At 44.0% G+C, this 25,855-nt stretch overlaps 1 protein-coding gene across 1 annotated transcript in view; it reads left to right on the top strand.

The window, feature by feature from the left end:
- The first annotated feature begins 5,374 nt into the window (after positions 1–5,374).
- The window catches only part of Clic5 (CLIC family member 5), a 156,394-nt gene continuing 135,913 nt past the window's right edge, over positions 5,375–25,855 (top strand). The window contains exon 1 of the mRNA XM_048445221.3: positions 5,375–6,017. Coding sequence (XP_048301178.3) covers positions 5,496–6,017 — 522 coding nt within the window. The 5' untranslated portion in view covers positions 5,375–5,495. The remainder of the gene's footprint in view (positions 6,018–25,855) is intronic.

The raw sequence follows: 25,855 nt of genomic DNA, 5'->3' as shown, positions 1-25,855 counted from the left end.
GAGTGCAAGCTGGTACAGCCACTTTGGAAATCAGTATGGTGATTTCTCAGAAAATTAAAAAACAACCTACCTTAAGACTCAGCAATACCACTTTTGGGTATATACCCAAAGCATGTACAATTATACCACAAGGACATGTGTTCAACTATGTTCATAGCAGCATTATTTGTAATAGCCAGAACCTGGAAATAGAATGTCCCTTGACTGAAGAATGGATAAGGAAAATGTGGTACATTTACACAATGAAGTACTACACAACAGAAAAAAATAACGACATCTTGAAATTTGCAGGCAAATGGATGGAGCTAGAAAACATCATATTGAGTGAGGTAACCCAGACCCAGAAAGACAATTATCATATGTATTCACTTATAAGTGGCTTTTAGACATAAATCAAAAAAAAAACCAGCCCACAATTCACTATCCCAGAGAACCTAGATAACAAAGAGGACACTAAGAGAGACTTGCATAGATATAATCTACATGGGTATTAGAAAAAGACAAGATCTCCTGAGTAAATTGGGAGCATGGGGAACTTGGGAGAGAGTAGAAGGGGAAGAGGGAGGAAGGGAGGGGAGTGGAGAAAAATATATTGTTCAATAAAACAATAAAAAAGTCTAGGGGTTAGAAAGAAAGTGTTTATTCCTATGGGAGGTCATGGTCCAAGGAGGATGACAAAGTTGGCCCATATTTCTGGCCCTCTATTAAATAAATAAGTTGGACCAGATGGTCTCTGAGGCCTCTTAAAGTTCTAGAAATCTATTAAAGGGTTTATTGAGTAAATTGCTACATTCCTTTGTAACATGAGGGGCCGGCTTTTTGGGGTATCTGTCCCGCCCAGTACCCCACAACCAGCAAGCCCCAAAGAAAATCACACACAAGACTCCATAAGATTATAAACTGATTGGCCCATTAGCTCAGGCTTCTTGTTAACTCTTATAGTTTATATTAACCTGTTATTCTCATCTATGTTAGCCACGTGGCTCAGTACCTTTTCCAGCAGGGCAGGTTACATCTTGCTTCTCTGTGGTCTGGGCAGGAATGGAGAAGTGGGCTTCCTCCTTCCTAGTCTTCTCCAGAATGAGCAGTGGGCTGCATTCCTGCCTGGATCCCAGCTAGCTTACCCCCGAAATAATTACACAGAAACTGTATTCATTTAAACACTGCCTGGCCCATTATCTGTAGCATCTTATTGGCTAACTCTCTCATATTGATTCAACCCATTTCTAATAATCTGTATCTCACCACGAGGTCGTGGCTTGCCGGGAAATATTCTGCATGTCTGACCTGGCAGCTTCATGGCGGGCGGTTCTCTGCCTCTGCCTGACTCTGCTTCTTTCTCCCAGAATTCAGTTCTGTCTTCCCCGCCTTCCTATGTTCTGACCTATCAGGCCAGGCAGTTTTCGTTATTAATTAACCAATGAAAGCAACACCTACATCATTCCTTGCTCTTAAAGTCAGGAAACGCAATAAATAAAAAAATAAGTATTTTTTTCAAAATTGACAAGTTTTGAAGTCAGTTTGAACAGAACACTTTGGGTGGTGGCAAAGGGAAGGTTAGCATCTGTGTTTCTCAAGTGATGCTCTTCAGTTAAAAGTGATGTGATTTTACTGTATCTGCTGGTCCTGCATCAACTCAGCGGCATCAAATTCACGCAGTGCAGAAAACCAGGCTGTGCCAGCGGCTGCTCTAGTCATTGCCACCAGGAATATGTGACAAGAAGAGACTTGGAACAAGGATTTATTTTAGCTCTCAGTTCACAGTGGCAGTCGTGTGGCAGCTGGGACTCTGGAACAGTTTTTTTACATGCTAGACCGTGGGAGGTAAAGATGGGACAGGAAGCAACCAGCTACGAACCCTACATGCCCATTCCACCAGATAGCAACTTCTTCTGGCTAGGTTCCATAACCTTCCCCTAACAATGCCGCCATTTGAGGACCAAGTCTTCAGATACATGAGTCTGTGGGAAACATTTTATATCTAAATTGTAATAAAGGTTGACCCCAAGGTTTTTCTGGCTAAGTTTATGACATGGTGAATTATAATGAGATACCACTCATGCAAACGGGACAAAAGAGAGCAGAACATGAGTTCTAGACACATCTCCACTTTCTTTACTCAGCGAATGTCTACTAATCCCTTGGGTGTGTCAGGTATAAACTAGGCTTAAGATCTACAGTGATAGGTAAAGTCGATATGGACCTTGTCTGGTTGTATCCGATGGGATAGTCAAAGCGGCTTTTTGAGAAGGGAATACCTCAGCAGAGCCTGTAGGAGTCTGAAGAGTTGCTTTTAGATGATTAACAGGAAGTATATTCCAGCTACAAACAACAGAAAATATAAAGGTCCTTATAGGTAAGTTTCCTGAAGTGTTCCCGTGTTGACAACAAAGCCAGGTTGTCTAGGCAGGTATGTCAATAACAGGCAAGGGGGAGGAGCTTAATTTATGAAAATCCTGTGGGCTAGTGTAAGGACTTTAGATTTTACTGATAAAAATAGGGAACCTTTGCTGATGGGAGCAGAAAGAGACATGACCCAGCTTGCCGTTCAGCAGAATGCTTTGTTCTATTTTATAGCCTGTGACTACATATCAGAGCAAGGATGCCCTTAGATGAGAAACACTTTCTATGTGACCTTGGGCCCTGAACTTAGACAGGCTTGGGTAGACCTCACTGAGTCACTGTGGGAATCCAGTAACAGGCAGCGATGATTCCATCTCCATTGTCAACACGGTTGGATTTGGAATTAGCTGGGAGACCTAATGCTCACCTCTGAGCATGTCTGTGATTGTGTTTCAAGTAAATTTAACTGAAGAGAGAAAACTCACTCTGAATCTGAGTGGTGTCATCTCAGAATCTGATTGGATCAAAGGGGGAGAAAAGAGAAAGCCAGGCAGGCATCAGCACTTAGCTCTCTCTACCTCATCCGTGTGGATGCAGGGAGAACAGGTGTCATGCTTTCCCTGCCATGATAGACTGTGTGCCTTTAAACTGCAAGACAAAATAGGCCCGTCCGTCCACAAGCTGCTGTTGGTCAGGTATTGGTCACCGCAATGAGAAAAGTAAGACACCTGTTCTACAGATACCTACACACGATTGAATGCTACTTTGGGGTGATGACACAGACTGACCTGCAAGAGATGCACATTTTAGTAAGTATTGTGAACTACAGAAATAAGCAGTGTCTCCACTAAAGAGATCAAAAATGATTTTCAGAGAGCGAAGAGCATTATTTCTCTATGGGGCTTGAGTATATGGGGATGATCATGAAAAAAAAAATGATTGGAAACACTAAGAAGTTGAGTAGCAGGGTGATCACACAGAAGGAGGTTAAGATTTTGTTTATTTTATGTGTATGAGTGTCTGTCTGCACGGATGGATACACAGCATGTGTATGCAGGACCCTTGGAGGTCAGAAGAGGACATCACATCCCCTGGAACTGGCCCTACAAATAGCAGTGAACCACCATGTGGGTGCTAGGGACTGAACCTGGGTCTTCTGCAAGAGCAGCAGGTGCTCTGAACTGCTGAACCATCTCTCTACCCGCAATCCCCAAGCCTGGCTAGAGGTTTGGGAATCATAGCTGGTATAAACTGCCATTAACCTGTGTGAACTTGGAGCATGCACTTCTCTTTCTGAGTTCTATTTTTTAATTTGTATCTCAAATCTGAAATAAAATGTCAGGTGGATGGTCTGTATGGTTATAAAAAGCTTTAAAGTTATGGAGAGAATTTGAGCTGGGACCATTAAGTTACGCACATCCAATTCTGAAACCTAAGATAATTTGACAGACGTCTGTACCCATTATAGCATTTTAATAAGATACAGAGTTGGTATCTGGGAAGGCAGAGGCAGATGGATCTCTGGGAGGTTGAGGCCAGTCTGGTCTACATAGCTATAGTCAGATTTTTCTTTGGGCTGTTAGCTCACAAGTAATGACATGGAGACTCCTTATTAATTATGAAAGCTAGACCTATAGTTTGGGCTTGTTCCTAACTAGCTCTGATAATTTAAATTAACCCATTCATATTAATATATGTGCTATCTATGTTCTATCACCTCTATTTCATCTTGCACCTTCTATTTCGTCTCCATGTCTCCTGGTGTCTCCTCTACACCCCGATTATCTCCTCCTACTTCCTCTCTCTGCCCAGAAATCCTTCCTATATCTCCTGCCTAGCTTTTGACTGTCCAGGTCTTTATTAAACCAATCAGAGGGAACCTTGGGAAAGACATATCTTCACAGTGTAATAAGCAAAAGGATTAACCATTATTCTTTAAGATAGACCTCTGGCCTCCTTTGCTTTATCCAGTCCTTACCTGCCCTCAGAACAAGGTTTTCTCGAGAGTCCTTAGAAACCTAAGGATATAAGATGGTGTTGCTATAACATACCCAAACCAAACGTTTTTAAGTCCTTCCACCAGGACTGCAGTGTGTCTTGCTTTTCCCGTAATTTTTGGCATTAGAATTCATTTACAATCCATATAAATTTCACTTTGAAAAGAGGGACAATTGGTATGCTGAAGAGAAACAGTCCTTAGTGGAAGGGAGCACCAGACTACCAAGAGCACGTGCAGGAAGATGGGCGGCCTCTGTGGATGACACTTGTGGGCTGGCCTTGCACATAAAGCCCTTTAGGGCACAGCCCAGGCTAAGGTCAACTCCACCCAACACCTCCAGTCGCTTTTCTGTGTCTGCTAGGGTTTGCCGGCTATCATTTATTCTTTCTCCCCAGAGTTTCTTCTGCTTCCTTTATTGGTACTCAGTTGAGAATCCTGTGTATGGGACCCTCTCAGTGGATGTCTGTTGACGGTGGACAACCGTGTTTGATGTGAAGGCTAAAGATAAAAACCAAAGGGACCGATGTTTGAGTCTCACTTTGTGTGGTTGGTATTGATGGGCCGCAGGGTTCTTATCTTCTTTTCCTTCAGCCATTGAATCACCTTCTGGTGTCTCCAGATAAGAACTGTAACTGAAATCAGTTACTTTGCTGGGCTGTGTGGAAATCATAACAGGACATCAATTTGCAAAGGATCATTGTGCGATGAATTCAGCTGTAAGCAGGCAGCTCTACACTGAATTATAGGTTGCCACTGACCCGTAGTTTTCTTGGATAGGTCAGTAGTTAGGGTGATTCCAGCAGAGGGCTCCTCCAAGAGGCTAAAATTGCAGAATTTCTGCTCAGACTGGGCTGATACTTGGACTTCCCAGAGTTACTGGCAGTGGAGGAACCACCAGAGTCTAGCCGAAAGCCTCCTCAGGAGCTGAAGGAGTTAACCGGGTGGATGAACTTTATCTTCCATCCATTGGACCTGTGGTTTGCTTATTAAATCTCCGGTAAATGATTGCTAGAGACCTGTCATTGATAGCTGCTGCTGAGGGCTGCGTCTCAAAAGCCATTGACTCCTCTGCGTGGTGGGGAAGCATCCTCATCCTTTCCCTAGCCCGTCCTGCTCGGCTCTGCCTGGGAGAGGAATTACTGGACCAAGCAGCATGAGCAATGAAGACTACAGTGACATCTATGACACAATCCAAAAGGGGAGGAGAGACGAAGGTCCACCCCAGCTGGAGGAAAATGAGGGTCCTTTATATGATGGAGTCCATGAAGACTTGAGGGGTGAAAATCATCTGCATGCCCCTCAGTTAGAAAACCAGGAATACGATGTTCTGTCGGTGTATGCCTTGAACCGGGAGGAGGCTACCTCAGCCTCCCTGGAGCCAGAAGCAGGAAGCTACCTCCAGCCTGACGAGGTGTTTTCTGAGCCCCAGGAGCTCAGGGACATCCCCAGAAGAAGCCCACACTCACCAAGGCAGAGCCTGGAGCCTCTGCTGTGGGAACTGCAGCAGAGTGGAAGAATGGTCAAGGAGGATTCGGCTCCTTCACCGAGCTTCACGCTTCAGCACAGCAAGGCCTTTCCCGCCAGCCAGGACTTCCCTACCTACGCTTCTGCTGCTCTTAGTTTGGAAGAAAATAAAGCAGTTTCCAGCAGCCCTGAGATCTTCCTGTATGTGAAGGTAAGGGCTGCCTCTGACCGGCACACACCCACAGGGTGAGGTGTTTGGTGTTAGGCTTTGTTCTGTGGACCAGGGGAAGATGTTTGATGTCCTAGTGAGTGGGTCGCCGTCCCTACCACAGAGCAAAGATGATTAAGTTGATCATTTGGAATAGTTTCAGGACTTCTCAAAATGACCTGCATTAGAAAGTCCGTTCATTTAAAGTTTGTGTCTAATCATCGACTTTCATAAACCACAGGGAGAGCTCGCTTTAAGAGCTTGAATGAGTGACCAGAAATTGCTGCTCAATTCTTTACGTTTGTAGTAGATGCTAGCTGCTTTATCCTGCATGGGTATATTTCCTTTATCAACGTGATTTTTAAGAACGGAACCGAAGCCAGCGAGAGAGAGTGCTCTCCCTTCAGGACCTCCCCCTGGCGTTTCTAAGGTCACACGTACTCCAGATGCTTGGGCAGTAAACTCTGCGCCTTCATCGTGTCTGCTCTGCCAACACTAATAAAACTCAAGAGCTGACGGTGTGAAATAATCTCAGAAGTACCAAGATGCCAACCGTGTGTTAATATTTAATGCCTATGTTACCCAAGCAGAGGTCTTTAGCGACCTTTGTATTAAATTGAAAATGTCATAAAGGTTATTATGATTATGAATATGGCCAAAATATGACGTGATCCACAGTTTTAAAAGTCAATCAAAGCAGTAGACCCCCTCCACTCCAACCCCCCACCGTGTACCCAATTTTTTTCATGTGCGAACATATTCGTGTATATTGCTATTTTTTTTGCTATTTAAATGAATACTAAGGTGGAGAGGATGCCTCAGTGGTTAAAGCCCAGCCGCTCGAGTGTGAGGGATGAAGTTCAGATCTCCAGAACCCACGTAGATGCTGGGTATGGCAGTCCAGCTCACAAGACAGAGAAGGGGATCCCTGAAACAAGTTAGTTAGCAAGTTTAGCTGACGTGCCATGTTCTGGGTTCATCTGAGACACTCTGCCTCAATGAGTATGGAAAGCAATCCGAAAGACTACTGGGGGCAGTCCTAGACCTTCATATGCATATTCCTGCATGCAGATATACATGCATGCACCCAAAACATGCACCACATACATATACATGAGTGAGAAAAAGAAATGGTTACTCTTGGGTCTGGGGATTAGACCTTGGTTGGTAGAGTGCTTGCCAACACACTCACCTTACACCACCCCTAGCGTCAACAAAACTTCCAGGGCCAGAGAAAATCTATTTTTAGTACAAGAAGGTGGAACCAAGAAGCTCAGAAGTCCAAGGTCATCCTTGGCTACATAGTTCCAGGCTAACATAGGCTACAATGAGACCGTGTTAAAAAAATTACTCTTTGAACCTATGAAATCCCTATTCTGTGATAATCTCTCACTTTCATGGTTTCCAATATACTTCTAATGAAATAAACGTTGTCAGTTGAATATTTTAATATACATTGTTTTCTAATTTGTTTTTCATATTGGGTCTTCCTCAACCTGCATTTTAAAAAGATTGCATGGAGCTTCCTTCATACTTGGGTGGTACTATGCCAAGTACTTGGGGGAGAAGGGCTGTGGAAGATGTGACTTTGGCTCTTGAGAAACGAACACCTTGCTGTAAGAGGAAGGATGGAAGGACAGTGGGCATGCGGGACAGAGAAGGGCTGTGTGTGTTCTGGAGACGATGCTGAGCTGAACAAGGGGAGGCCAGTAGAGGGTCTGTGGAGGAGGTGACACCAAGCAGCCTGCCCGTCTCTGTGTTTACATCAAAACGGTATCACACTGTCCAAACCAACTTTTAACAAAGGGAAACTAGATGTATTTCTTCTCAAGACAGAAATATCCACGTCATTTCTTGCAATGAGACACGGAGGGTCATTACCATCCTCACTAGTCCATCAAGACATGACCTGGCAAAGTGATGATCCCCGTGGAAATTATCCTGGCCTTGGGGTTGGAATCAAGCCCCAAGAGGGGTTTGGAGAAAGGAATGAGGGTGTCTCCTGCTGGTACCAGCAATGAAAGATGCTGCGTGACAGTAGCAAGGAGCTCCTAAACTGTTAAACTCCCATGATAGAAGGCAGATACTAGACTGAAGCTCTTTAAGTTGGCATTTTGTCTTAGCAACATTATGTTATGAAGAGGCCACAGATTGTACTTTGGCTTCTTTCTCCTCCTTTTTTTCCTCCTCCTCCTTCTTGTCCCCTCCTTCTCTTCTCTCTCTCTCTCTGGCAAGACAATTAGATTGAACCTAATAATAACCTAAGATAGTATCATTTAAAGAGCCTTAGTTTAGTTTCATCTACGAGTTCACGTTGCCACATTAAGTAACATTCACCTCTTTCGGGGAATTAGTAGGAACGTAGTTGCGACCATCATTCAGCTTCCCACAGAGCAGGGGCGGAGGGAGAACGCACTATGGCTGGGTGTGGGGAAGCAGAGGGTGGGGTGATGGGAGGCTAGGCTGCACCAGCCGCTGGGCATCATAAGGACTTTCATTTTCACTCTGAGTGGCCCAGGCAATCTTTGGACCGTTTCTAAAGGAGCCCTGTTTTATAAAAAACGGACTGTATGGGGAAGATGAAATCAGGATCTGAGGTTGGATTAGGCTCCCCGTGATAGCAGGGGAGCAATGGGAGGTGGGAAGTAGCCCGAAGAAGTAGTCCTAGGGCTTTGCTGATGGGTTTGCTGTAGAGTTTAAAGAACGGAAAGTCAGGTTAACTCTAGAGGCTTTAGCTACTGAGGGAATGGGGTTATTCTTCCCATTTCAACCAGGGACTTCTCTCAGGGCACATGTGACTGAGGAGGTGAACTTTCCCAATTGATGTCTGAATGTGTGCGTCAGAGGAGGGAAGAGGGCGAAGAGGTTGCAGAAAAGCGTTCTTGTGTTTTGTTTCAGGCTAAGACAAACAAGCAGTCTGATAAGGCTTATCATGAAGAAGTGTTACAAATACACACCTTTTGTCACATGCAACACCGGTGGTGGCATTAGTCGCGGGGAGCACTGATTATCTGAGAAACAGGAGTCTCCTGTAGCTCAGGCTAGCCTCTAACTTGATGTAGCCAAGGATGGCCTTGAACTTCTGATCTCCCTGCCTCTACCTCCCGAGTGCTAGGATTACCACGCCTGGTTTTGTGCAGTGCTGGGGATGGAATCCAGGCCTTGTGCTGGTAGGCAAGCATTCTACCCATTCGCTTTCATCCCCAGTTTGCAAATTAAATTTTGCTGAATTCTTAATTTCCCTCCATTTCGGTTTGCTTTCCATCCATTTTGGCAAAATGGATGCTATACTGACCCATCCCTCGTAGGGGTGTGCTGAATGTCACATACGTTGATGCACGTAGGGCGCTTAGTATCTTGTCTGACATACAACGAGTGTCAATATCCAAGGGTCCAAAGTATTTATTATACTGAATTTGAACCTTATAAAAAATCACTTATTTAAGAATAAGGCTTGCCCCGGTAAACACTGAATAGCTACATGATTGTTTTATTCTACTGTGAGGATATAATATTGTGAAAAGAACACTGGTCTATCGTTCTGCGTCAATGGTGTGTTCTGAAATATCCCTGTGTCTAAATTCCCTCATATTAGAAACGCAATCCACTCCAGCTCTTACGGCCTTTGGTTGCATGGTGCACAGCCCTAGATGTTTGTCAATTGTGTTCACAGAGGGAACCTTTAGTCATCCACCTTAGGAGAATAGTGACAGGGATTATCTCTAGATTTGAGCGTGGTTGGAAAGACTGGAGTAAACCGACCCAACACTCCTGTTCAGCTCACATGAATTCTGTCTCTTTAAAACAATGGCAATCATGGTCTACAGAGCCCGTCCATGATTAGACCACTCCCGAGGTCCTCAGAGCTGGTCTGTGATTAGAACACTCCCGAGGTCCACATGGAGAGACACACGTTTTGTGGAAAGAACAAGTCTGAGTGGCATTCAAGTTTTTCATAGGAACTGTAACTCGTGTTGTCCTGAAGGCAGGTGATATAACGAGCAGCCCTGTTAGTGGTTAGTGTCTCTGAGACTCACAGTCCAGAGCTTCTAGCCAGTGGTGAGCTGGGACTCTGGCCACTCAGCCAAGGGTTTTTTCCTATCCTATGTTTTGTGGAGGTCTTGTTTGTGTTGTTATTTTCAGATGGAGTCTCATGTAGCCTAAGATATCCTTGAACTCACTATGTATCTGAGGATAGCCTGTAACTCCAGATATTCCTGCCTCCACCTCCTAAGTGCTGGGCTCACAGCTATGTGCCACCATCCATGGCTCTAGAATTATTTTTTCTAAAGAAATAATTGTTTAATAACTTGACTCAGGATTTAAGAAGTGTCACTAAATCGTTTCCTTTGCTATAGCCTAATAAAAAAAAAGTATATTCAACAAACATTTTATTGAGGCTCTATCATATCAGGAGCTTGTGGTGCCAAGAGTCATGGAATTCAGGATATTCTACTCAAGCTAATTCATGTGGTCTTAGAATGTCAGAATTGGAATTAAAGACACTAAGCAACATATGTATTTATGTTTTACCAAATCCTCTTAAATAATAACTTTTACATATTTTATATTCTTAATGTACCAGATTGATATAATTTGAAGTGAAAAATGCAAGGATATTGTGGATGAATGCTTGCATTTTGTATTGATTCATAGGCCTTCCTCTCCCCTGCCATAGGAAGGTCTGGGGCTCTATCCTTGGCCAGTGCCTGATGAGATCAGGTCCTGCCAGCATCCAAGTTCTTCCTAGGAATTTTTAAAAAGATTTATTTATTTATTTATTATGTATACAGCATTCTGTCTGCTTGTATGCCTACAGTCAGGAAGAGGGCACCAGATCTCATTTCAGATGGTTGTGAACCACCATGTGGTTGCTGGGAATTGAATTCAGGACCTCTGCAAGAGCAGCCAGTGCTCTTAACCTCTGAGCCATCTCTCCAGCCCCGCTTCCGAGGAATTTCTATGAGCTACTCACTGAGTGCATTTGTCTTGAAGGCGAACGAGGTTTATCAACATAGGTGAGAAACTATAAAACCCCACTTGGCAGTGAAGGAGACGAAGCTGGACCTGGATGTTGAATCTCCCAGCTCAGCCAATGCTGGAGGGGATAGCACTAGCGGGACCCAGCAGAGGTGCACAAGGATAGGACTAGATTCATGTGGCTGGGTGAACAGAAGCCCATGATGGTGCCGGATGATAAAGATGAAGAGCTAGTATGTCACTTGCCTACAAACTAAGGAACTTGGAATTTATCCTGGAAGTTATCAAGAGTACTAGAATTTTTTTTTGAGGATTCGTTAGCAAATTATTGTACCAGACAACCAAATTACATTTCCACTTGCCACCCAGAGCAGGACCAAGACATCCGCCTTGATTGATTTATATCTAAGATTCATTCAGAGATTTAATTGTAAGTGTCTCTGTGCAATGAGCGCTTTTACCTTCCAACTCATCGTCTGGATAAGTTCAAACATTTAAGTGTTTGGCTTTTTATACCCAGACTCCTTCAGTAGAAGCTAGATAACTAGTGAAATATTGTTTTATCGATTACTTCTGCATGTTTGTAACTGCTTCATTGATGAGAAATGTATGAAATCAGCACAAAACTATCTACTATTGTTTTTAGTATAAAAATAGGCCTGGATAGGCCTGTAATGCCAGGCTAAGAACACACTGGCAGGTGTTCCTGTTCCATGATGAGGAAGGACACGTAATTCTAATGTCCCCGTTAAGGATGTAAGTTCTTGGAAATTTTTGTAAGAATATTGCGTTGGCCCAAGCTTGTCTCCTGAGCATGTGTCTTCCACAGAACCAATGAGGCATGGAGAAATGAAGCAATGGGTTGGCGTCAACAGATCACTAGCCATGCTATAATTTCATCTTAATCACATTGCTGAGAACTCCATCCAGACCCACTCTCCTTCAGAGCCATTTCTGAGGGACCCATGTGTAAGTCAATTCCACCAGTCAAAGACGTCATAGAATCCCAGACCAATGATGAGACCTAGACAGCTCTAGAGACTGTCACAGAGCTGTCTGTGGCAAGCTGGCTTTCTAGGCCGTCAGTCAAGAGTGTTCTTCTTTATTATGACACCTGCAGCCTGGGAGGCGGGGTGGTCATCTGTGTGTTTCAGAAGGTTCAGGAACATTCCAAAGCTCTAGGCAAAATGTCCTGTCAGGTGACACATATATTCTTCCTTCCCTATGTCAGAGCTCCTGTCTCTAATGCCATGTGGGAAGGAGCAGAGCATGCCGTTGTGTGACCTACTCCCTGTTTTTCCTGGGTAGTCTACTGTTTGCTCTAAACCTTTCTGTCATCCTGAGATTTCACTTCAAAGGAGTAAAAGGAAGCATTACTCAAGTCAGCAGTTGAGAATTATATTATTTCTCTAAAGGAAGGTGGTGGGAGTCTCGAAAATAAATGATCCAACTTAGCAGTCTTGCTATTTCTGAAAGTTGGTGAGCTTTTCCTGAAGAGATCCAAACAAGCAACTGTTCATTTTAGATAGGGCATGGTAACATACAGAAAAAGCCATTCAACTCAAGTACATTGGTAAGTCATTAAGTCCTTTGGTTTTATACGAGTATAGTCACTTACATCAGCATGGCTGACCCCAAAGAACCACATCCTTAGAAAGTCCCACTTGAGCCTTAATGGTGACTTTTTCACAGCTATGTGGATGGAGTCCCCATTACGCTTCTGCTCTCCTTTTTATATCCTTTCCAAAGACCCCATGCAGCTGGGACAGAGTTTCATACAGCTGGCAGGGGAGGAACAGGAGGACTGAGTGTTTATGATAACAGACAAGGGCCTAAAGATGTCTCTCAGCCCCCTTCTATGAATAAACATAGACAAGCCCACTGCACGGCATACACTCATTTCCTCCATCTGGTCAACCTTTCCTCTCCTTTCTGAACTCATATCCTGGGAAGAAGATATCTCCAACCCTTAGGGCAGTTCTGAGGCACCTTCCCTCAGTGTTTACCTTTGTCATAATGCTTGTCACCATAGAGTGACATGATCTGGTTAGTTCTCCTCAGTTCCTCACCAGGAAGAAAACTCCACAATGAAAAGCACATCCAGCTGCTATATAACCAGAACGGTTAGCAGAATCTAACCCATAGTCGGGTCTGAGAAATAACTGTTGAGCTCAATTGGCCTGTGTTGGTTTGGGGAAATGTAACTGGGTTTGCTATTGGAGGGCTCATTTCTTGGTGTGCTCTGGGATGCTAGGTGAGCAACCAAGCAGAGCCCATTTCTCTAAATGCTGGTGAGCAACCATCTGGCCCAGAAGAGAAAGAGAAACTGAACCTCACATTTACTGAAGCTTGCTCTGGGCTAGGTTCTTGTGCTGTCCTTGTCTTTTGGATAGAAGTCTGGAGCTAGGGCTGGATTCTGGCTCACAACACTGGAGACATTACTGACCTCTGAGTCTTAGATTTTTTGCTTGTGAAAACAAATTGTTGCTTGCAATTAATCCAGGGTCTTCTCTCTCCTTTGACTAAGCAGCTTATTTACATCATTGGAAAACTGAAACACATAGCAGAGAATCACTCCCCAGCCACACTCCCTTTTTATTCCTAGCAAGCCTTTCTGAAATTACATGGGTGTGCTTCCTGTGACAATCATGAGTGCAAATTCATGTATCTGAAATTATGTTTTGATGCTACTCTTAGTATGAATCATGATATACCTTATACTCTATTATTTAGTATGTCTATTTTATTGGAATATAATTTAATACAGTAAAATTCCATTTAGGTATATACTTTTATGAGCGTTGAAAGACGCGCATAGCCGCAACACCACTACCACAGTCTTCATACAGAACGAGTTCATCACCTCGCAGAGTCCTCCCAGACACATCCTGCCTCTCAGAGCCATTAATCTTCATTCCACCTCTATGGTTTTGTTTTCTAAAGAATACATAAGGTGTATCGGAGTGGTAGGACACTTACCTAGCAAATGCAAAGCCCGGGGTTCGATTCCCAGAACTGTCTTTAAAAAGGCATATAAATTAAGTGAGACGCCATACTACCATTTGTGTGCAATTTCTTAATGCTTTTGAGTTCATTTGCATTGACCTACTTACCCAGAGTTTGTTCCTTTCTGCCTCCTATGTATGACATGCTACATTTGGTTTACGCATTCAATGATGGGTACTTGGACAATTCCACAGTCTTGGCTGTTAAAGATGAGGTTGTTACAATATATAGGCTTTTGATCCCCCTCCCCCCCTTGGTAATATTACAGTGGAACTTTTTAGTTAAATTACTCCTACTTTCAAAAGCTGTCACATTGTTTCAACGTGACTATCAACACTTGACAAGACTTTATCTCTTTCATTACTGGGCTTTGTCTCTTCCAGTGACCTGTGTGTGATATGGAACCAAATGACATGTTCTTCTTCCTTACGTCTTCTTGGGGAAACATTTACTCAAATAGCTTGTTCATTTTGTCATTTTAGGATTTTGTCTTCTTATTGCAGATAGTTTTAAACATCATTTAGACACTGAAAGACATTTTCAATGACCTAATAGTTTCCAAATAGTTTATGAACCTGCAGTTGACTTCTCATTTTCATGACCACAGTCACTTGAAGACAGGGCTCCATCACTCTGATGAAATACCATGTTGTGTATAAACAAGGGAGGCTTTTTTTGGCCTGGAACTCTGGTGGATGGAAAGCCAAACAGTCAGGTGTACCATCTGACTTTGTCACAACACGACACTGGGGACGGGGATCTGTTAAGAACAGCAGAGGTGTGACATGCGTAGGAAAATAAGTTGTCTGAGAGGTGTGTCACACTTTCTGGGGGTGCCGCCTTCGTGATCTAGAAGCCTCTTCAAGTTACCACCACTCAGTGCAGTTACGATGCACTCAAAACTTCTGGGTGACACATTCAAACCTTTGCCAAAGCACAGAATTCATATGCCAAAGCGAGCTGTGCATCTTTATTTAGAAAGATTTGTCTAACTATGGGTTACTAAGAATGTCTTCCTATCTTTTGTTCAGAAATATTATTGCTTTAAGCCTATATTTCCTGTCAAGCTCACTTCATGTTTGGTACCAAAAAGCTGGTTTTGGTTTTCTTCCTTTCCCCCTGTCCTTCTCCTTTCCTTATTCTCTCAATTTTTCTTTACCTAAGGTTTTATTTTATTTTTTAATTATGTGTATGGTAGAGGGTGGTTCATGAGTGTAATACCATTGGAGCCAGAAGAGGGCGTCGGAGGCCCTGGAACTGGAGTGTCAGGTGGTTGTGAGCCACCCACAGTGGATGCTGGAAACTAAACTCCAGTTCCGTGCAAAAGTGATAGCATCTCTTAGCTCCCGCGTCACTTCTCCAGCACCCCTTTCTTCCACTTATTGTGATACAATAATTCATTTTCAAATGTGAAATCAACCTCGAGATAGCCTTTCTGCAATATGTATTAATACTTTTATGATTTCTAGAATTGATTTATTATAATTTCGTTGAAGTCTTTTGCAAACCTGTTCATGAAGGATGCTGGTCTGCGACTTTATTTACCTTCCTTTGTCTGGGTGTCTTATAGAAATGAGTCGGAATGTGCCGCCTCTATTTTGTGTGCTAGATTTTAATATAATTGCTATTATTCTTTCCTTAAGAGCGTGATAGAAATCACCAGTAGAGTGGTCTTCACTGGGGACATTTTTGTGGGAATATTTTCTTTCCTTTTACAAACTGGTATACGTAACAGACTCGGGCCATCTCGGTCATTGCTTTCTTCACCTGTGAGTTTGGTCATTTGCACCTTTCAAGTCATTTGCTGTCTGTGTGAGTTACTGAATTTCCCGCCAAGACTCTCTTGATCGGGTTCATGTTCCTTCTATGTTTGTAAGTGTATATGTATAGTTATAGAGCAATTTTAATGTTCCTCTCCCCTACCTTGATCATCTTTTTTGCCTATGAATTTATGGATTGATTGTCCTCTGCACATCCCTTCTGAGCTGCACCTAGCTAATCGTGGGCATACTCAATGTATCTTGGCTTCCAGATTCAATGCTGCTTGGTTTGCTCCTTTAATGTTTTGTTGTATTCCTTTAAGGAGGATCAAGCCTCATTCTTCACTGCAAGTTCAATCATTGGAATGGATTTGTCTAGTTATTTTGACTGCATTTTTGGAGCAGAGTCCTGTGAAGATTAAACTCACTGCGTGTCTACTAGGTCCTCTCTTACTCTACGACATAGAAACACAGACTTCCACCAGAATAGTGTGGGGGCCTGGAGTCATTTCTCCAACTTATTTCAATTCTTTCCCTATATTTGATAGCTTTTGCAAGTGAGCCGCAAGTCTAGACTCTGCCAAAGATTTAAGAGGGTCAATCTGCAATATATCCTTGTTCTATCTATCTATCTATCTATCTATCTATCTATCTATCTATCTATCTATCTATCTAGATATCATCTATCTATGCATTACCTGTCTATTTATGTATCATTTATCATCTATATTTAATCAACCTATTTATATATACAATATATCTATATATAATCCATGTATCTGTCTATCTATATCTGTATCTATCTACCTATCTATCTCTCATCTATCTATATGCTTACCTATAGGTGCGTATTATCTCTGTCTGTATGTCTGCTTGTCTATTGTTTACTAAAATTTTAAGCAGCCTCACCCTGCTCAATTCCAAAGTTGATTGTTCACTCCACAGAGTCTGGTAGATGTACACAGTTCCCATGGTTCCCTGTTCTCAGAGTCTGATAACCATTGTATTGTATAATCTTTTCTTCCATCCTGACAAGAAGCAAGATTGTCTTGAGTGAGTTTAAGGTCTCCACTTCTTTCTAGCTGTTTCTCCTTTCTTTACGTTTGAATTGAAATTCTCAGCACAGTCACAGAGTCCAATGGGGGTAAAAGTCCAACAATTCTGGCATTGTTTTGAAATGACAGTGTCAGCAAATAATTTGTGCTGATGGAAGTTTCCTTTCTGACCCTTATTCTTTTATAGGTGTGCTGGCTTTTGCCAAGCTTTTATATTGCACCTTGATTTCTCAGCATGTTCTAGATAATTGTTCACTCATAAAATAATAAGTATAATATACTATCTATTAATCTCTTACCATTCAAGCCTCAGGCTACATTTTTGCCAAGGTGAAATTCTATTGGCAAGCTATGTATGAGATATATTATTTTATATAAGCTAAATATGATATGCCGTCCATTAATCTCTTACCATTCGAGCCTCAGGTGATGCTATGGTTTCTTTTGGAAAACCACAAGGAAAGTGGCTTTTATTTTTGTCAAGGTGAAGTCCTATTGTCAAGCTATATCCCCACACCCAGTGTTCAGAATCCACTTGTGTATGAATTCTAATGGGTGCATGGGAAAACCGCTTTGATTGGCAGCTCTGCTCCTCAACAGAAGAGACTCCTTCGAAAGTATGAGACAGGGATTATGGAGATGGCTTGTGTGGAAAGTGCTTGCTACACAATCATGAAGATCAGTTTGGATCTCTAGAACTTACATAGAGCCCGGCATGGTAGTGCATGTCTGTGGTCTCGGTGCTTCTACAGTGAGATGGGAGAAACCCAGAAAACAGCGGCCAGTGAGCCTAGTGTACACAGCAAGAACCAGTCAACCAGCAAACCTAGTATACACAGCAAGGAACAATCAGCCAGTGAGTTTAGAGTACACAGCAAGGACCAGTCATCCAGTGAGCCCAGTGTACACAGCAAGGACCAGTCAGCCAGCGAGCCTAGTGTACACAGCAAGGACCAGTCATCCAGTGAGCCCAGTGTACCCAGAAAAGAACAATCAGCCAGCGAGCCTAGTGGACAGAGCAAGGAACAACAAGAGATCCTGCCTCAAGGAAGGTAGGAGGTGAGGACTGACATCTGCCCACCATGTGCATGCCATGACACGCACGTGCCCCCACTCACACATGTGAATGTGTCAAAACATGCCTGTACACACTTATCTCACACATTCAAAGATACAGAAACCCAAGACTGCCCTGTGAATATAGCATGTATCTTTTACCTGAAACTAAGGGATCTATTCATTTCTCTGTAGTGACAAATGTCAGCCGTCTGGGCTGAAAGCCTTGCTCCCTTAGGGGTTTGTAGGCAGTTCTTCCCCTCTTCAAATGAGCCTTTGGATCAACAGTAAGATCCAGGTCAGCTAAAAGCCATCGGCGGCACTCAGAGTGCTTGCGGGCGACAGTCACATGGCAACCGCTGAAATAAATAAGAGAATGCATTGTTTAGCAAACACCTAACGTTCCAGGGCTTCGGTGCTCACACCTAAGGTAAATATGGAAGGTGGGAGCAAATAACTGGAAGGACTGCCTGTGGGCACTGGCCTGTGGCGGCAGAAATGCCCTTTATTCTTTTCTGTGGTGACAAGAGAGGAAGGAACGCAGTGGGTATGACTTTGGTATTTGCAGTAGCAACTCTTAGAAACAGAGATTTTATTCTTGTCTGAAACCAAGAGGCAGAGTAACTGGGTTGAGCCAGATGGAAAAACCCTCGTGCACACAAAATAAAGTGCTGGTGAAACCGTTCAATTCTATAAGCAGTGCCTACGGTGTCCATCTGTGTGGACAAGCTGGCTTTGAACAACATCTACTTAGGCCAAGCTCTGCAACAGTCACGGGCCCTTGAGAAGCATGGCAAAGCCATCAGTATTCACACGCCAACTGAGGACCGGCGAGACTCTGTAGGGCTCAGGGCTCTGACAATGCTGCATAAAACAAGGGGTAAAATGCTACCCCTCCGGTCACTAGGACCAAGTGCCAACAGGGTTTACCACACTTTTCCTCAGACCCAAGAACTTACGGTATGTCAATAAAGAAACATCGAGAGGAGCAAGGCAGGGCATGATGGCCCAGACCCGGAATTTCAGCCACTAGAGAGAAGGAGGCTGGGGAATTATAAGGTTAAGGCCAACCTGGGCTACACGTGAAGTTCAATCCAGTTTAGGTAACTCAAAGAGTGAAAAACTGCCTGGGACTACAGTTTCTATTGAGCTATATATTTTTCTCCACTCCCCTCCCTTCCTTTCCCCTTCCCGTCAACCCTCTCTCATGGTCCCAATGCTCCCAATTTACTGTGAAGATCTTGTCTTTTTCTACTTCCTATGTAGATTAGATCCATGTATGTCTCTCTTAGGGTCCATTTTACCACAAATTTCAAGATGTGAGTTTCATTGCCCAGAGTTGAAAAAGATATTGGATAGTAGCCAAAATATATTTTTCCGAATTAAAGCCGGGAAGGTTGTCTAGGCTCAGATGAGGGTTGGGAGATATACTCCGAAAATATGAAGGTGATGGCTCAGCTGCTCCCTTGAGAGTACAGTGTATTCTCACTCCACAATACAGGTTTCACAGCTGCAAGTAAAGGGCGAGCCTCTGGTTGAGCTCCCAGTCTTTGTAAGGTTTCTCTTTTGTAGATCTTAAATCAGCAGGTCAATAAAACTTTATTGTTCCTGAACTCTGTGTCTCACGTGCTGGCTTTGTGAGAGGCAGCAGGAAATGGCAGGTGAGGCCCTTTCTGTGAGACTCTGACCAGCTGACTCAGGAGGGAGGACTGACATTGAGAATGACTTAGGAACTGATTCTAGAGGTGTGGTAGAAGTGGGTTCTAGAATATATGATAGAGGGGGTCTGTGTGAGAGCAGTAGCTACAAATCAAGAGCAAGCATGTTGAACTGAAAAAGTAGGACAAATCAGAGAAAAGCAAATCAAAACAACTCTGAGATTCCATCTTACACCTGTAAGAATGGCCAAGATCAAAAACACTGATGACAACTTACTCTGGAGAAGATGTGGGGTAAAGGGAACACTTCTGCATTGCTGGTGTGAGTACAAACTGGTACAGCCTCTTTGAATATCAGTATGGTGATTTCTTAGAAAATTAGGAAACAACCTTCTTCAAGACCCAGCAATACTGTGTTTGGGTATATACCCAAAGGATGCTCAATCATACCACAAGGACACGTGCTCAACTATGTTCATAGCAGCATTATTTGTCATGGCCAGAACCTGGAAACAACCTAAATGCCCCTCAACCAAAGAATGGATAAGGAAAATGTGGTACATTTACACAATGGAGTACTATACAGCAGAAAAAAATGACATCTTGAAATTTGTGGTAAAATGGACCCTAAGAGAGACATACATGGATCTAATCTACATAGGAAGTAGAAAAAGACAAGATCTTCACAGTAAATTGGGAGCATTGGGACCATGAGAGAGGGTTGACGGGAAGGGGAAAGGAAGGGAGGGGAGTGGAGAAAAATATATAACTCAATAAAAACAATAAAAAATAAAGTATAAATGGTTAAAAATAAAATATTGGTAATTTCAAGTCATACAGAAAAAGTATTATCAGCAAATAAAAGTCTTGCATGTAAAATGGATGAAAAAGAAAAGGTATATCTCCAAGTTATTAAAATTTAGTATCTGTTATGTGCCCAGTATTCTGTTAGGTTACCGACATTGAAAAATCTTTAAGAAGGGCTGAGAAGATAGCTCAGTGTACTTTTTAGTCTAACTGTGACCTTGCCACAACCTATAATCTCTTGAGAAGAGAACTTCCAATGAAGAATAACAGAGTTCAGGCTAGCCAGTGGCATGTTTGTGGGGGACGGTCTTGATTATCACTTTATGTAAGAAGGTAGCCCACTTACATCAAGCAGTGCGCGACACCATCCCCTAAGAGGTCCTGACCTAAATTAGAAACAGGAACCAAACGCATAAGTAGAGGGCAGTGTGTGTGAACGCGCTTCTTCCTGCCTATGGCTGTGATGTGCCTGGAGGCTTGATGGGGTTCCTGACTTGACTTCAAGTCAATAGTCGGCCAATTAAATAAACCCTTTCTTCCCTGAGCTGCTTCTGCTTGGGACAACAAAAATCAAACTAGAGCCAATGATAAAGCACTTACCACACAAGCAGGAGGAACCTGCTTCATCTCCAGCATCCACGTTAAAATCTGGATGGTATGATGCCATCTTGTAAACTCAGTGCAGGGGAGGTGGAGATGGAAGAGTCTCTGGGACTCACTGGCCAGCCAGCCTAGCCTACTAGATAGCCCTATGCTCAGTGAGAGAGTCTAACTTTAAAAACATGGCGGGTGGCTCCTGAGGAGCAATGCCTGAGGTTTACCTCTGCTTTCCTCATGTGTGCCCATTTATGTGTATGTATCCCTTTCCCATACAAGTACACACACACAATAAATGAGGTACGTGCTAGCATTAGCAATATAGGCAAGGCAAGGGACATCCCTGTCCCCGTGGACAAAATAGTACAAAGTGATGGTGTACGGAAAAGGGGTGACCTGTTTCTCAGGGGGAGGTAAGACAGAAAGCGGCAGTAACTGAAGGGCATTTGGGATCAGTAAATAGTTCTAAATGGGATGTGTGGGAAAGCACAGAGAGCAGGTGCCCCTGGAGATCAGCTTTGATGACAGGAGCAAACTTCTGTGTGCCAAATGAAAGAAGACAAATTTGACTTCGTATGCCAAGGGAACACAGGATGATGTCTTGGTTACATATGCACACACAAGCGTCCCGGATATAAGAAGAGGGTGGAAGCAGGTGTGTGGGACTACCACAGGCAGGGCACCCTGAGGGCTGCAACTCCCACAAGGAGTCATAAAACACTCCAGTGAGCGTGGTGCTGAAGACTACTGTGGAGGGAGAGGTGTGGTGGCCGGTTGGATATGGAAGATCGTGTGGATTCAGACAGCTTTAGCCAGGGAAGGTCCGGTGTTTGGGGGAGTGGGCAGGGACTTGCCTGGGACTATCTGGGCTGATTTGCTCTGTAGACAGACAGACAAATGGGCAGGGAGTTTAAAAGGGGATGTAAGCAGGACTGCTTAAGAAGATAGGATATGGTGGAATGTTTCATGGATTTTTTTTTCCCCCTAAGGAGACACGGACAAATCTCTATTCATTCTGTATAGGGAACAGAAGGCCTAATGGCAAATGATTCCATGTGAGTCGGCCTACCTTGGTGAACCAATTCATTTACTGGGGTTCATCACAGGCGCCTGCTGACGCAATGGCAGCCACTACACTGTAAGGCACACCCCAGCATGCGCAATTGGTGCTTAGAAAAGTACATGCCTGGAGCTTTGGGCCCAACTTGTAGGCAACTCAAGCAAAAAATATCCATTCCTGGCCGGTGTGTAAGTTATGTGGTTTTGGGGAGAGGGTTAGACTTGCAAATTTCCTTAGTTTTTTTTTTTTTTTTTGAGTCTGATAAGGTTCCCTCTAGAAGAGAATTCTCAATTTCAAAAATTATAGCCACACATCAGGGAATAAGGATTTCACACAATGGCATGATGGGATGGCTTGTGGCAGCCACCTTCTTGCTGTGGAAAATAGAAAGTGAGTTCTCTGGCCTCCTTTCTTTCTTTCTTTCTTTCTTTCTTTCTTTCTTTCTTTCCCTTCTTTCTTTCTGTTGATAGTGTTGATTTCTTTTAATTCTTACATAAATTGTTTTGTGTGTATGGATGTTTGGCCTGAGTATATATCTGTATACCTTACACATACAGTGAGTGCCCCTGGAGGCCAGAAGATGGTGTCAGATCCCTGGAACTGGACTTGCAGACGGTTTCAAGCCATACTGGTGCTGGGGACAGAACCCATGTCCGCTGGAGCAGTCGGTGCTCTGAAACTCAAGTCATCTCTTTGGCCCCATTAACATTTGCAATTTTACCTTAAATTATGTAAATGCGCACGTGTGTTTGAGGGAGTATGTGCTTGTGAGTGCTATTGCCCTCAGAGGACAGGAGGAAACAAATGGAGTCCCTAGAGCTGGAGCGACAAGCAGCTGTGAACAGCCTAACCCTGTTCTTAAAGACTGAGCCCCAAATCTCTCCAGCCCTGAGCCCCACCCATTTAGGGGGAACATTGTATACTATAGTTTGGGTGGTGAATGAGGGGCCTGAAAGTACAGACACTGGACAAATAAAACGATACCCAGGGATCGACCTGGATTAGCGGAGTATTTAACAGCAGCGAAGACTTTTCAAGTGTGTTCAGTCTGTAGTGTGGCAGGAAGCCATCAGGAGCTTACACAAGAGGTTTTAAAGCTACGGGTGTGCCAGGGGAAGGATGGTCTGGGCTATAGTGGGCTTAGCAGCATTGCCCTTATTACCTGGGGTAGGGAAAGGCAAGGCCAACACTGTTAGACTCGCCCTACTTTGCATTGCTTTTCTGAGTGCCTACCGGTAGGTCCCTACTTTAACTGACCACGTGGTTATGGGTAATGCGCACGGACTCTAGAAAGGTTTTATGAAAAAAGATCAGTTTGTGGAGGGAGCATTATGACTGACCTACCTCCAGCAGAAAGTTCATGCATCACCCTCCGAACTATGGCGTGTTATTTATTTAAAAAAAAAAAAAGGCTGAATGGGATCTGCCTGCCCCATCTTCAGGCCAATCACTTTCTGACAAGTTTCTCACTGATTGACAAGCACATACGTGGTATCCCGGTCCATCTCACGAAGTGGTTTCTAGTTCTTAGAGGTTGGAAACCACCCAATCTCAATTAGAAAGTTCTTCAGAACAAGGTCATGGAATGGAATGCCTCTCCCAGGGTAAAGTTCTCCTCCGCCTGCTGGAGTAGTTGGCCCAGCAGCCACTGCGCACCGCTTCTAAAAATAGACACGGTATAAAACCCCAGCTCCCAGAGAAGCGAGCGAAAACAGCTTGCCAAGGAAAGCAAGGCAGAGCGTGTCAGAGTGTGGCCTGACATTAGCAGCTCCTCACGGGATATGATGAGTTCCCGAAGCCCGTTAGCTCTGTTTTCCATTAAAGTGGATTTCCAGGGTAGGAGGAGAGGTCGCTTTCTAAGCTGCAACAGCCTTTGGGGGTCATCTTAGGGGAAGCCCCTTATTTTTAAGCGGGAGCAGAGTGAGGTTGTGCCACATCGTAGCCTCACCAGGAAGCTGCTCCTTTTAGGGTCCCTTAGCACCCGGTGATGCTGTCTGTGTGAGCCTCTGCCCTCCACACCGAAGCAGCGCTGCTAACGGCTGCTTCCTCCTCAGCGCGGGCAGGTGTTTCCATGGAGGTCTTTCCGCCCTGCACAGTGTCAGCCAGTTCCAGGACAGGGCCACGGCCAGGCCAGGGTCTGGCACCAATGTGCTGAGTTTTGGCGTGCTGGGCCTGACACCCTGCTCTCCGCTGTCCTCTCTTTCTTCCTTTTGTTTGTATGTTGCCCTTCTGTGTTTGGTCTGTCTGTGGTGATTTCTCACACATATGTATTTGTTGTTATTGTTTGTTTGTGTGTGTGTGTGTGTGTGCTATGTGTGGACATATGTGTGTAAGGGTGCAAGGTCCACTATTCGTATGGCGCCCATTCTGTATTTGACCTGTCTGTGGTTATTTTGCATATATGCATTTATTGTTGTTGTGTGTATGGCATATGTGCACACACGTGTGTGGGTGTTTGAGGCCTGCATCCATGCAAAGACATCCAGGTGTCCTGCCCTATCACTCTCCTCTGAGTCCTTTGAGACAGAGTCTCTCGCTGAGTCTGGGACTAAAGGAGAGCTAATAAGTCTCAGCCATCCTCCTGCCTGCACTCTTACAGCACCAACATTAGAACCCTGCCCTGCTGTCCGTGGCTCTTTTATGTGGCTGCTATGGATCTGAATACAGGTCTCCATGTATATGCCGCCAATTCTCATACTATCGAGCCGTCTCCCTAGTCCTCCATTTCACCTCCCTTCCATACCCTGGCTCTGGAGATTTTCTTTCCTGTATTTTCCAGATCTGCTCTCTGATTTGTTGTTTGTCTCACTCTAACAACTGGTCTTGATCCATGCATGCTCCTTTCTCACACTTCCCATGCCAGGTTTCTGGGGAAGAAACTTGGGAAATTCCAAGAGCCATCTTTTCCTTAGGGTGAGGCTCCTGATGACATCATATCTCCACTTGAGGACCCTCACCAGATCTCTGATTCTGGAGACTGGGGTAAACACCAGGTCTCCTGAGAGCTGGGCAAAGCCAAGAGGTAGCAGGCCCCTTTGTCCAGCACAGCACTTCTAAAATGGGCTTTCTTTTCTTCTTTTTAAACTTTACTACAACAGTAACTTGCAGAGGCCAGAGGGCAACTTTGTGGCGATAGCAGTTCTCTCCTTCCCCCTTTAAGACAGGCTCTGAGGATCCAAATCACACTGTCAGGCGTGTATCCTTGGGTAGAAAGTACTTTACTGGCTGAGTCTTTCTCCAAAGACAAACTATTCTCTAAGTTCCTTTACCTGAGTTCAGAAGCCCTGAGGAACAGCCAGCTCCAAATCACAGCCTTTCCAGGGGCACAGCCCCTTCCCCTTTCTCCAGTCCAGGGGTAGAGCCCCTCCTTCTCTACCACCCCAGCCCAGGCCAGTGCCCCTCCATCTCTCTCCAGAGAACTCTGGGATTCACTGGACTGCTGTGCTTTCTTTCCGGTGTCACCAGTTAATATACTAAAAGTTCCAGAAGTCTGTCTGTATTGCTTCTACTTTGGAGCCCCCGTCACTTTCTCTGTTCACTTTCACGGGCTCAGAAGATACATGGAAGGGCTTTCAACCACCCAGGCATGAAGAAAGTATTCTACATCCATGGGGGAACCGAGGCCTTTAAGTGTTTAAACAGGGCTCTTGGCTTTAGAGCAATTCCCCACCTTTAATCAGCAAAAGCGTCAAGCAGAGGGTATGCTGTGGAATGGTTCCCAGTTACAGGACCAAGAGAATTTTTTTTTGCAGGGAAATCTCAGTAGAGTAGTATACCAAGAAACACCCTGGCAATACTGCCTTGATTTACCTGTATCATTATAAGGATTGCTATGAAGAACCATGACTGTTGCCTAAATGCA

This window comes from Myodes glareolus, chromosome 18 (genome assembly GCF_982192425.1).
Source record: "Myodes glareolus chromosome 18, mMyoGla1.1, whole genome shotgun sequence".
NCBI lineage: Eukaryota > Metazoa > Chordata > Mammalia > Rodentia > Cricetidae > Myodes > Myodes glareolus.
This window is presented reverse-complemented; position numbering and strand designations above follow the sequence as displayed.